Raw genomic sequence first — 13,225 nt, 5'->3', positions numbered from 1 at the left:
ATTAAACTATAGACATGCTCAATAATTCTGAGATTGATTGTACAATAATAAATAATCTTGGCATCAAATGAATCCTCGGGAGGCATGAACTTAAAAAATGACATTTAAATTTAAAATTAATAATTAGATTAAATAAATAATTAACAATTTAAAAAATATTTTTGTTGATATGTTTAATGGTCTTCCCATTTGACCAAGTACTATACCGAGCAGGAGACCTGCACCAAGATCGACCTTTTTCCCTCAAGGTTTTCCCCTCTTAGAAAGTACTATACCGAGCAGAGACCTGCACCAAGATCGACCTCTTTCCCTCAAGGTTTTCCCCTCTTAGATTCCTGACACATGTTACTGTAAATGGCACTAGTCGAAATAAAGATCTAGTTTACGTCCATAATACAATCCAGCATGCAGACTGCGATTATCTATTGATGTGACGCAAATACAATCTACTTAGTGCGTGATTGCTCTTCCGACAAAATAAAATGTTAAACTTCTATTTCCATCGGCGGCAATCTGGCCAAGAAAGGGCCCTACCTTTCTTAAAATGCGTGCGCACATGAACTAACACAGCCCACGATGGCCACCTACCCCTCCTCCCCTTCCGCATCCTCTTCATTCATTCACGGTCTACCAACTTGGAAGATGGTGAACTCCGCACCACGTGACGTGCCTCTAACCACATTTCTTAGCTACTTCTTTATTCCCCGCTATCCTCCCTTATAAATACAGTTCTCCCCTTCAATTTAAGTACCCACTCTCTTCTCCTCTCTGCTCGGGAAACCATCTTTCCCCTCTTAACATATCTTTGAGTTTAATAGTTTAATCAGCATCATGTCAGCAGGGAAGATGCTGGATCTCGAGGCACTACGGAAAGCCCAGAGGGCCGACGGTCCTGCAACAGTCTTGGCCATCGGCACTGCCACTCCCCCCAATGCAATTGAGCAGAGCGAGTACCCCGACTACTACTTCCGCATCACCAACAGCGAACACAAGGTCGAGCTCAAGGAGAAATTCAAGCGAATGTGTAAGTCCACATACCACATTTACATAGTTTAATATTCATTGCTTTACATTTCTATGGCCTGATGGTTACAATGAATTTGATGTCGCAGGCGAGAAGTCGATGATTAGGAAGAGGTACATGTATCTGACGGAGGAGATATTGAAGGAGAATCCCAATGTCTGCGCTTACATGGCCCCCTCTCTCGACGCTCGACAGGACATGGTCGTCGTCGAGGTTCCCCGCTTGGGAAAAGAGGCGGCCGCGAAGGCGATAAAGGAATGGGGTCAGCCCAAATCCAAGATTACCCACCTCATCTTCTGCACAACCAGCGGCGTCGACATGCCGGGCGCAGACTACCAGCTCACCAAACTCCTCGGCCTCCGCCCTTCCGTGAAGAGAGTGATGATGTACCAGCAGGGCTGCTTCGCCGGCGGAACGGTTCTCAGAGTGGCAAAGGATCTCGCTGAAAATAACCGCGGAGCCCGAGTTCTGGTCGTTTGCAGTGAAATCACCGCCGTAACTTTCCGCGGCCCGACAGACACCCATCTCGACAGTCTGGTCGGGCAGGCTCTTTTCGGCGATGGCGCGGCGGCAGTGATAGTTGGAGCAGACCCTGTTCCTGAAATAGAGAAGCCCTGTTTCGAGCTCCTCTGGACTGCTCAGACCATTCTGCCCGACAGCGAGGGCGCCATTGATGGGCATCTGAGAGAGGTCGGTTTGACATTCCATTTGTTGAAGGACGTTCCCGGGTTGATCTCGAAGAACATTGAAAAGGCTCTGGTGGAAGCATTTCAGCAATTCGACATCTCTAACTGGAACGACCTCTTCTGGATCGCCCACCCAGGAGGTCCTGCAATTCTGGATCAGGTGGAGTCGAAATTGGAACTGGACCCAAAGAAGATGCGAGCAACGAGACACGTGTTGAGTGAGTACGGGAACATGTCGAGCGCGTGCGTGCTGTTTATCTTGGATGAGATGAGGAGATCGTCAAGGGAAAATGGATGTGCGACCACGGGAGAGGGTCTCGACATGGGAGTGTTGTTTGGTTTCGGACCCGGACTGACAGTGGAGACCGTGGTTCTGAAGAGCGTTCCAGTCGTATGATAAACAAATCTCTGTCAAAGACATGATTGACAAATGCATTCGGTCGTTGGTCTAAAACCAATTCATTTCGATTGTAATTTGAGTGAGTAATCGTATGCCGTGTGAGTCTCATGAGTCACACACACAATAAGGTAATGGTCGAGTGTAGATTTCATTTTCCAGAAATTTAACTAAACATTGCGAAAAGTTAAGTCTCATCACCGGGCTTTTCAAAAGTGCTGGCGTCAGCAATTTCATTACAAACCCATACCACAATTTAAAATAAAATAAAATAAGCAATTTCTTTGATAGCAAGATAGTTTTGCGTAATGCAGTGGAGAATTAATTATAATAATTAAATAAAGTACAAATAACAGTAAAACATATTTTTAAAATAATTTTATTAAATAGAATCTAACTCATAATTTTCAGATGAATGTGGTAAATATATATATATATATATAACACTACCAATTGCACCTAAAGGAGGTGCAAGTGATATCCAATAGTTTTTTGATTTGAAAGCACAATTAAAGCTTTACATAATAAAAAAAAGTTTCACTAATAACTCTTCTTATGGAATATACATGCTCCTACAATAATTAAAATGAGAGAACACTTAGCCTTCGGTGTAGTATCTATCAAACTTATTTCAATTCTAGTTTTATGATTATTAAAGAGAATTTGTAAACCTATTCTTCACAAAATTGAAGCATGCACTTCAAGCAAACTTGAGTCAGAGTTGAGGCATTTGTGAGAGCTCTACATAAGTTGCTACTATGTTCATTATTATGTTAACAAGGGGGTTTCTATGTTAGTGCAAAATTTGAGTTACTATTTAGTCTTTTTTCTTTTGTGCACAATCTAAGTGTGATGGCTCTATGAATTTTGAGGGAATTAACAAAATTTTCAATGCCTTTCTATCTTTGGAGGTTTTATTTGTTGATTCTCGTCTGCATTTTAGAGTGCTCATTTCCCAGATTTTTGGATATGTTAATACATAGTTTTAGACAAAAAAACATTATTTGGGAGATTCTATTTTTTGTCTATGAATTTGGAAAAGGGTATGGGCATCCATAAGCATAATAATAGATAGAGGAGTTTTTAAAATGTAGCTACAACTGCCCTTCTAGACATGAACCTAAAATGTATAAGCATAAATAATGTACATGAATTGTTTCACAAAATGCCTCAAAGAAATATGATCTAGAATGTGTCCTCTATCAATATCCGTACCACTCTTAACTAACAAGTTCTTCATTTTATAAGTTATAATAATTTTTTTTCTCTTTGGTTTTAAAATCAATTGTGCATTTTTAAAAAATGGAATGTTCAGAATCCAAATCATATCCAAACTAATTTGATTTTTTGTGCATTTTCTCCTGCAAGTAGACATTTTCATATTGTTGATCTCCTTGAGAAATTATTGAGAATGTTGGCTATTAACAAAGGTCAATGCCTTGACAACACAAATCGGAGTATCTCAAAGCATCTTCTAAATAAGAAATGTTATGCTTTATCCAATAATTATTTGCAATGATCAAATCAACATTCTGTACGATGTGCAAAACATCTATTTATTTACATTTTTGGCATTGTGGTTGCTTGTGCCAAAATAAGCTTTAATTATCTCCATCACTATTGAAAACAAATGGAAAAACAATTGTTAGAATAATAAAGTTTTTTCTTATTAATTAAATCATATTGATTTAATTATTAAGTCACTTATTATCTCTAGTTTACTTAAGCTAAACTTTGGGCATATGATAATTAATTCTTTTATTAATTATTATCATGCAACCTAGGTTAGTTACTTGTTAGGGGTTTCATCTCCTTTTATAAGCGTTGATCTCTTTGTAATTGATTAATTCACTTTTGATAATATCAATTTCTATTTTTGCTCATCGACAATGTCTCATCTGTGGATTAAGGAATTCCAGCCTCTGTAGCTTTTCCTCCTCTCTTTCTGTGACAGGTGTTTGCATGTAGGTGATTCTTGGGAGCTATGGGGTTGATCTTTCATCAACTTCAACATGGTATCAGAGCTCCAGATCTTCATGCTCATGTTCTGTCTGTGAGAGATTTGACATCTATTTTCACATTTGTGGCTTTTAGAGGATTCTATATTGGATCTCAGGGGACCTATTTTTGGAGCACTTTGAATAGAAATAGACATCACCATTGAGATCAAAGTGCTCGAAAACCCCCATTTCCATATAAAATACATCCAATTTGGATGTTGTTGAAATCTGAGGCAATTTTTTTTGCAACCAGGCTATTTTCACCTGGACACGATTATCGAGTGTCAGCACCTTGAGAAGTGGAGATACACATGTGAGTTGATTAGAGGTTGACATTTTTCATTTGGGTGTACCCTATGATTTTTGGTGGTCCAAACTTCGTCTCAACCTTTGCTTCATCCTTCTTAGATTGCACTTGTACCTGTTGGTGATATTATTTTTTGGCATGCCTTTTGCATGCTTGTCCCCATGCATACTCAAGATCTCAAGGAGCCTACACTAGCTTGTACACTTGGGCGATGTGTTTTTTTCATACCCTGTGTTCACGTGCTCCATCTTGGGGCTTCTTGACTTTGCTCTGAGATCCTCCATCTATGTTTGAAGGGAAATATATTTTTTTTGTAAAGGGAATCTCCTCCTCAGGCCATCACATGTCAGCAACTCCACCTAAATCTGACACCTTCCAACCTTTGTGCATCCATTGTTTAGGCATTATTTTTTACTAAAGAGAATTCATTGGCTTGCTTAAACTCTTGGGTATTCAGCACTTACTACGCTCCAAGGTACATGCAATGTGGAGATGAATCTTTGCTAACTGGCCCCATGCACTATTCTATGTCCCGTTAGCTTTCTTGGGCCCTTCCATGCATTTTGTTTCCTTGGGTCTCGGGAAGTAATTGGTGTAGTGCCTCTCCCATTTGACTTTTGTAAGTCGTCTTGATGGATGCAACCTTGTTGATCTTTTGTTGTGATGGATCATGACGGTAACCCTGAGTGGTCTACACCATTGAGGTGTTTGGATTTATGTTTCTGTATCAGTTGCTTTGATTATGCTTTTGACTGATCTTTGAGATTATGATGTGATTTTTGTTTCACTGAGGTTTGTGCCAGTGGTTACCAGGATCGATGTGGTATCATGAGGTTGTTCCGTGATTACCTTGAGATGTGTGCAGAGATTGCACTGTGTACTTTTTACCATGCTACACTGGACTAGGTTCCTGTAGCAGTGGTTAGTCATGTTTATGACTGTTTTTGCTTATGTGTTTTAAATGCCTTTTTAATGCAGAGTAATCAATCATTATTAAATGCTTAAGTAATTAGAATGGATTGTTCATGTTGATTTATTTGGTTATGTGTTGCAGGCATTTACCTTGTTATATTTTTGATTAGAGAGATATTTGTTACTCATGTGATGTTTTACATTTGAGATGACCTGAGGGTTGAATGTTACTCTTTGATTCCAGTATCATAGATAATAGGCTACTATGTTGTTCAGTTAATCATATTGCATGATGATGTCATTTTGAGATGACAGTGTGTTTTATGATGTTATCTAGTTATTTGGTATTTGGACATACCTCTGATTTTGTTATGTGATGGATTTAATGCTATGGTTATTTACTTCATTCCTGCGTTGCTATGCCTTTTTGCGAACATGAGTGATGTAAATAGATTATTTTAATATAATTAAATAAATGGTTAAATTAGGTGATTTAATACATTTATTGCTTCGGCTATGTTATTAAATGCAATTGCACTTGATCGTGTTGTTTAGTGTGTAGGATTTATATCCCTGGTAGTGGCACATGGAGTTAGTGATTCAGCCGTTCATATTTTACCAATGTCACCCTTGTATGGTCGACGTATCCTTAATTAAATGTTTAATGTAAACCTTTCGGTGATTATTAAATCCGAACTCATTTGCATTATGTGATTAGACCAGTAAGCGTGTCTGTGCATTTAGAGGTTCGCATTGTCGCGAAAAGTTATTAAGGAGGTTTATGTGTTTTTGGATTTTCGGGCTTTTTAAATTGATTTATTTTAATTTCTGGCAGCTTTGCCATAGATGAATTCTTATTTATAGGAATAGCCTGTTTTCGTTTGGGTCGATTTGGGGTTTAACTGGATTGGCTGGTTAAATGCCTAATCGATTATTCACCCAAAAAGTGAATAAGTATCCAAAAAGGAATTTAATTCCTCACTTCTCACTTTTGAATTGGAAAGTTGGAGAGTAAAACCCAAAATCCTCTTCATGAGGATTTACTGTTTTGTTCGTTGTGGGAGCTACAGGCATGGGATCGTCGCGAGGTTGGGCTCGTTGGATCCAGCTCGGAGAAACTTTGGATTGCCGCAATTTTCAGCTACTTCTGTGAGATATTTATTTTATGGTTCAGATTCCCGTTTTGCCCTTTTGGCTGTGAGGCAGGGCTTTCCTGTTTTATTGGTTCTGCTTTGTTTCTGCTTCTGTTTTTGGTAGCCGTTTGTTTGGAGGCTGAGAACTAGTGTTCCCCTCTGTTTCTGTATGCTAGTTCTACCCGGTTGGGCGGGTATGAACGTTTCTCTATTTTTTGAGATGAGGGTTTGAGATTTTGCACCGTTATGCTGGCTGTTTTTGCATACGGTGTCCGTTTTCATTTATTTTTGAATTTTTGGGGGTTTTGAACCCAAAGGCCAAATGGGTTTTAATTTTGTAGTTTTCCTAATTTTTGAAGTTTTTACCTCGTTTTGCGTGCTGCCCTGTTTTCTCGAGTTTTTTTGGCACAATGTGGGTCGTGGACCTTGATGATCCGTTTGGATATCAGTCAGACCACTTTAGCACTTTTATGTTGCATTGGGATGCGTGTTGCATCCGTACTCCCGACGTTGTGTTCGATTGAGTGATTTTATATTTGTTATGTTTTTGTTGGACCTTTGCTTTCGTTTTGTGAACGCTAGGATTCGTGTAGAATCCATACTCTCGGATTGAGGCCAGTTGAGTGATTTTATGATGTACGATTTTATTGGCTTTGGGATTCGTGTAGAATCCATCCTTCCCGTGTTGCTTTTGGTTGGGTGTTTTCTTTGCATTGTGTTCTCATTCCTGTCCTTGTGTTATGATCTTCGTGATGGTGGTGCGCCACACACGAGTACGTACGCGTACATTTGTTGGGTGACTTGCGAGGCCCGATCTTCCGTGGATTTGCCGGAAGTTATGATCATTGGGGTTGGGATGGGAGTATGCATGCCCATGGGCACTTGTCGTAGGATGAGCATGGGTAGGGTAGGGTAGCATATGGAGGGGGCTTCTATCTCGCAGCCTGGTGACCTTAGTCCCATAGGGTTGGCAGAGGAAGTTTTAAATAAGTGATAATTAAAGACAATGTGTGACTGATAATAAAACTTAAGATAATAAAATGTGTGTGCGGGGCCCTCCGTTGAGGAGTTGAAACGCATGATCCGAGCTTGGGCTTGTCGATGCCAAGCGACTCTCCATGATGTCAGCCCCTACATAGTAGCCTATTGAGTGTTTGACCAGGACCTGTACTCCTTGCATTGTCTTAGGTTCTTGGTTGCAGCCATCATATTGTCTAGCGTGAGTGTTAGCCTTGGATGTTGTGCTTTTTGTGTGTTTGTGGTTGGATCATTATCTCCATCAGCACGGTGGGTGTGGACCTACGGGTGCCACGTGGTTGGGAGGCGTAGCGATCTTCACCACTACTAGGGATTGGTGTACAGAGATGATCTTTTGTCCTAGTGCGACCATTGTTGGATGTCTTCACTTGGTACTTCGGGTTCTGGAGTATGCTTTCTTGTGATTTATGCTTTCAGTGGGATGCTTGTATATCATGTTTAGATGATGTTATTTTATTTGGCGCATTCCCTTATTATGATGTTTAGCATATGATTAGATGCTGTGAGTTATTGTATTAGCATATCTGTTGCTTATTGCTGTTTAGCATGTGATAGGTGATGTTATCTACTGTAGGATTATCTTATGCTTTACTACTAGCATGTTAGATTTCCTTATGCTTATATTGTTGCATATTTTTAGTAGTGACGTCCCTATTACGACAGTACTGATGATTTGGTCGGTGGCTTGGGATGTTACGCGCGGGGGATGGCTAGGACCCACGATGGTCTTATGATGTTATTGACAGTTGGGAGGAACCGCGTACTTAGTTTGGTTGTTTTGTTCCTGAGATGTATTTATGTACATTGCGATGTTGCTTTTGTTCTCTGCGATGTTTATATTCAGTGTGTTCTATGCTGTTGTAGTTTAGATGGTTGATGTTCTCCATTTTGTGTTGTTCTTGCACTCGAGTGTTCATTCCTCGAGCCTTTGTGGAGGTTCTTTGCTCTATTTTGGTCCTTTTTTCTTCTGGGAGCGTTTTTGTGTTTCTATGGGCGACATTTGTTCAGCATGGTGCGACACTTTAAAAAGTATCGCAAGCCCATGCAAACTATGTCGTACGACACTGTAAAGTATCGCACGGCTTCTTGAGAAATGTCGTACGACATTGGAAGAGTGTTGCACGCCTTCTTGAGAAATGTTGTACGATGCTGAAAAGTGTCACATGCCTTCTTGAGAAATGTCGTACGACATTGGAAGAGTGTCGAACACCTTAAGGAGAAGTATCGCCCTCCCATAGTAAAAAGTGTTGCACGATTTTTGTGAAAAACCTGCGCGTGCCATCAGCGGGCACTTTTCTTCGTGATCTGATCTTTTTGAGAGTGGTTTTGGATACCCTTTTGGGCATTCTTCGACCCTATGCTGTTGCATTTTGAATTCTGTCGATTTCTCTTGAAATCGAGTTTTTGTGTTTCTGTTTTAGTCTCTTGGGGTTTAAAATATATCGTTTAAGTATATTTAATTCCTTATAGTTAAGATATATTTTAATATATGCGACAAATCGTTTGAGATAGGTTTCAGACCTCTCAGAGATAAGTTATGGATTCTAGGAAATTTCAGGGCTTCAGAAATCCAGACTTAGCCAATTTTCAGGGCTTCAGGATTTCTGGCTTAGCCAAATTTCCGGATTCTGCATATTACCCCAGCTTGGTGTTTTGTTGATGAGTGGTTGTTTCTTGTGCCCTCATCATGTGTGTTGTCCTTGTTGGCTTTGGTTGTGTGTGTCAGTTTGGTAGTGGCGTTGGGAGATTCGTTGGTTGCCGGGATTGTGTTGAAGTCTTCCGTTGTGATCTTTGTGATCCCTGTATGATGTTGTCTTGTGCATTCATACTTGTAAAAAAAAATATCTTGGCTTGATTTAAATCCTTGATTCCAAGGATCTCCAGGCGGGGCATTACAATTGGTGCCTTTGATTTTGGCAAATAATTGGCTTTTACTTTTCATTAGCGCTCCATGGGCTTGGTTATTGGTGTCATTGTACAGGTTTGTTTTGTGTGTAGGTTGCTTGGAATCCACTTACCACTCGTGAATTCTTTTGTGGACATTCATTGACTTTGGCAGTGTGGGAGAGTTTTGTTTTGGCAATTCCATGACAATTTTTTCCAAGGTTTTGTGAACAATAGTTTTTTGGACTACTTGTCACCAATTTTGGTAGTTGCACTGCTATGTCTGATCCTTTCTACTCATTCTGCATGGTTTTGTTTATTACCATTGGTGGTTTCAACCTTTAAGCATGCATGTTGATCTCCTCTCCATGAGTGCCTCTTTTTTGACTTGACAAGTCAGGAGCCTTTTTAAACCCCAGACCTCTATTATTGGCCTCGACCATAGCCCTTGAAAGACCTTTGATTCTCACAGTTTTTGGGACTATGGCTAGTTTAAGTCCCTTTATTTTGGGCATTTTTGACAATTATAATGGTGGTCTTTGTGGGCCTTACTCACAGTTTTTTGAGCAAGTTTTATTCTTAGGCACCGACAATTTGTTTTCCATTTCTATCTATGTTATTTATCCATGAGTAGTGATGGTAGTTTATTGGATTGATAGTGGACTTTCAAACACACACACACACACGTGATGTTTCTCCACATGCTTAAACCTTGGCCACTAGATTTTTCTTCTAGCACTGACCCTTTGATCCAGTGACAATGACCTTTTTTGACATCCTTTTTTTTGGCGATCAGATATTTTTTCTAGTAGGGGTTATTTTTATGGCATTTTTTTCCTTGACAACCATTTAACCATCAAAATTATGCTCGTCACCTGCTAATGTTAGTATTTCATCAGCATTCCTGTTTGCCCTTCTGGCTTTGTTTGAACCTATCTTCACAATTTTTCTCATATCTCGAACATACAAACTCTATTTTTCATAAATGAGATATAATCAAAAAGCTCGTTTTGAGCCTATTATAATGGTGTAGGCAATTGTAAGTTTTTATGCTTTTTTGATGGTTGTCAAAGTTAGGGGTATGATTTTGCACTCTGGGAGACATATCTTGAGCATCTAATCTCTGATTCGAGAATTCTTTATATCATTGGAAAATTCTTTTAGAGTTCTTTCCAATGGTGCTGGTTATTTTCCCTGATTTTAGTCAAAGCACATTCTATTTAGTCTTTTTCTTTTTTGCATTCTGGTGGATATCTTGGTTATTTAAGGTCCAAGATCGATTTTGTTTCTTCATATGATTCGTCATGGTTTGTACTATCTATTGTATTATCCCTAGGCATCATTTATATGCATTCTTGCAAACATACTGAGATAAAGTGCCATATTCCATCTGAATTTTTGTTTTAGTTATTTTGCCTTATTTCATGTTTTGATTCGAATAGTGTCATCTGAGGACACTCGTATAAATTATTGTATTCTTGGGATTCACCATATCTAGTGCCTTATTGTACATGCACGACTCTAATTAAATTGCCATGGGGGGTTGATATTTTGCCTTTGTTTGTAATCTTCCTTTGTCCAATGAGTTTCCCTTCTGTGACACTAGCCTCATGATGTGTCTGAGATTGATTACCTTAGTACACATATATGTACTCTTTTGTGCATATTAATCATGGTTCATTGACATACAGTTCTGTTGGCCCACTTTTCTAGTTGTCTACCACCTCAACCTTGTTTGCATTAGGGGATCTTCTTATGTTATTTCTCATGTTTCCTTGGTTTGATGGAGTGAGCTATGTATTTAGGATGTATTCTTATGTACTAGGTAGATGCAATGGCTGGGTACCTATGCATTTTGGTGAGATGGATCATTTATCATATAGACACTCTTCCTTTTGTTCCTATTTTGGTTGCATCCTTCCATGTTTGATTGATCAGCTCTTCAGGATTTGGTGTTTCATGCCATCTGTATCTTCAAGTTGAGTTGTTTGCCTTTGTGTGTCCCCCTAATTCGATGCAGATTATAGTCTTTTCTACCTAGTCAAGTTCTATTTTAGTGGAGGTTCTTTAGATCGACACTTACTTTTGATAGATCTTTGCAGCTTCAACATGCTTTAGTGGTGTTCTTCATGATCATCTTTTGTTCTTATCTTATAGGACATTCCCTAGTTTGGAGGCTTCTCCAATCATTCACTAGTTTCTTTCAACGTGTTTTCCATCTCTTTTTGGAGTAGGATTTTTCCCATGTGGTTTTCTCTATTTCTCCTCTTTTCAAAGATTTGGTTGTGCTTGGGTACTATTGACACAAAAGTTTGCACCCCTACTTGAGGTATGACCCTCAAATGACTTTGTGTAACATGGAAACAATCTCAAAATTATGGGAGTTTGCAATTAGAGATTGAATCTCCAAAGAAGATTGGCTTCCTCACAATTTGGGGTGCACCTAACTAAGGATTAGAAGGAAAAGGGAGAGAGACTGTAGAAAGTAAATTGTTGAAGGGAAAGGGGGTGATGCACCAAGATTGATTGTGGTTATAACTCTGCCTACAATGACACAAAACATGAATGCAAAGCCCAAATAAATAGATCTTAACTCTATCTATCTGTCAAAACTCACACATATGTTAGGATTGATGAATTGATACAAGGGAAATGATTTTCACAATGTAGCATTCATGAGAAAATTGACACAACATGTAAACTAGGAAGACAAAGGGAGAGCATTCAACATGAGGCAAGATATTTGCACATACAAATGAATATGAGAAGAGGTAAGTTGAAATTCTTATTCATGAAAGGAAAAAGAGATTACAAATAATAAATTCGAAGGCTATTGTCATGAACCAATGAAGACAGAGAGATAACCCCTTAGAAATATTTACAACTTGCCAAGTTATAGAGTTCAAGCATAAATTTGATGTTTACATTGAGTTTAAACCCCAACCAGGGTGGAGTCAAGTTGTAGAAGAAGAAATAACTAAAGAATAAAAAAAAAAATATGATCATGAAGTGCAATTATTGTTGGAAGTAATAAGAAGAGCCAAATCAATGCACCCAACCATAAGAGAGATCCAATCCAAAATATCTGATCATTACATGCATTAAAGATGCTTGGAGGGCATTAGCATCGTGTAAACAAAGCTTGAGAAGTTGCTCGACATTGAAGAACATGCCTTATTGGCATGTAATGACTGTAAGAAGTAAGAAGCTGATTCACCCGCAAAACACAGGGTTGACCATAGGAGAAATTTTATTTTTCCAAAATTGAGTGTTGGTCATCGATGAAGATCTTCCCCTTGAAAAGGATGGTCTAGATGTCACAGGAATCTCCCCAATGAGAGATTAAGTTGCATTTGTTGATGTAGATTCTCCTCTTGAAATAGACAACTGAGATGTAGAGAGGAGATCCTAGAGATGTGCCAAATCCAGTGGCTTCCATGCAATTTTGAGCTTTGGAGCCTCACAAGGACTCTGTAGCATGAAGAAATTCTAGAATGGTGACACTTGGCAACATCTCACACTTTCATGAGGTGAGAAGACAATCTCACAAAAACATGTGGGCCATTGATGAAGATTTTTCCCATGAGATGAGCAGGCCAGATGTGGCAAGAATTCCCTGAAGGAAGAGGATAGCACAAAAGATGGGACCCTCCTCCACGTGACAAAATTTTGGATCTCGGAGCCTCGTTGAGACACTACGGAGTGAGGAAATGTTGGAATGATGACACGTGGAAACATGATATGTATTATCATTTGAAAGATTAGACGATGATCTTTTAATCTTTTGTTGAATCTCCATTGTTGATTTGTGCATGTGCATATTGGGCTAGCTTAAGTGTTGGAG

The 13,225-nt window shown here is 39.1% G+C and overlaps 1 protein-coding gene across 1 annotated transcript; it reads left to right on the top strand.

Annotated features, from left to right (window-relative positions):
• The first annotated feature begins 749 nt into the window (after positions 1-749).
• On the top strand, positions 750-2,293 carry LOC149577868 (chalcone synthase). Its single transcript, XM_089826126.1, has 2 exons — positions 750-1,024; positions 1,113-2,293. Exons 1-2 carry the CDS (start codon positions 832-834, stop codon positions 2,105-2,107), a joined length of 1,188 nt encoding a protein of 395 aa, XP_089682252.1. The 5' UTR covers positions 750-831; the 3' UTR covers positions 2,108-2,293.
• Positions 2,294-13,225: the final 10,932 nt, after the last annotated feature.

Source organism: Cupressus sempervirens, chromosome 1 (genome assembly GCF_028749045.1).
Source record: "Cupressus sempervirens isolate cs-2001-9-10 chromosome 1, ASM2874904v1, whole genome shotgun sequence".
Lineage (NCBI taxonomy): Eukaryota > Viridiplantae > Streptophyta > Pinopsida > Cupressales > Cupressaceae > Cupressus > Cupressus sempervirens.
This window is presented reverse-complemented; position numbering and strand designations above follow the sequence as displayed.

Bases quoted from the DNA above. Each gene is read 5' to 3' on its own strand.
- LOC149577868 (XM_089826126.1), top strand. From the start codon at position 832: ATGTCAGCAGGGAAGATGCTGGATCTCGAGGCACTACGGAAAGCCCAG. The intron at 1,025-1,112 runs GTAAGTCCACAT...TTGATGTCGCAG, and splicing joins GGAGAAATTCAAGCGAATGT to GCGAGAAGTCGATGATTAGG.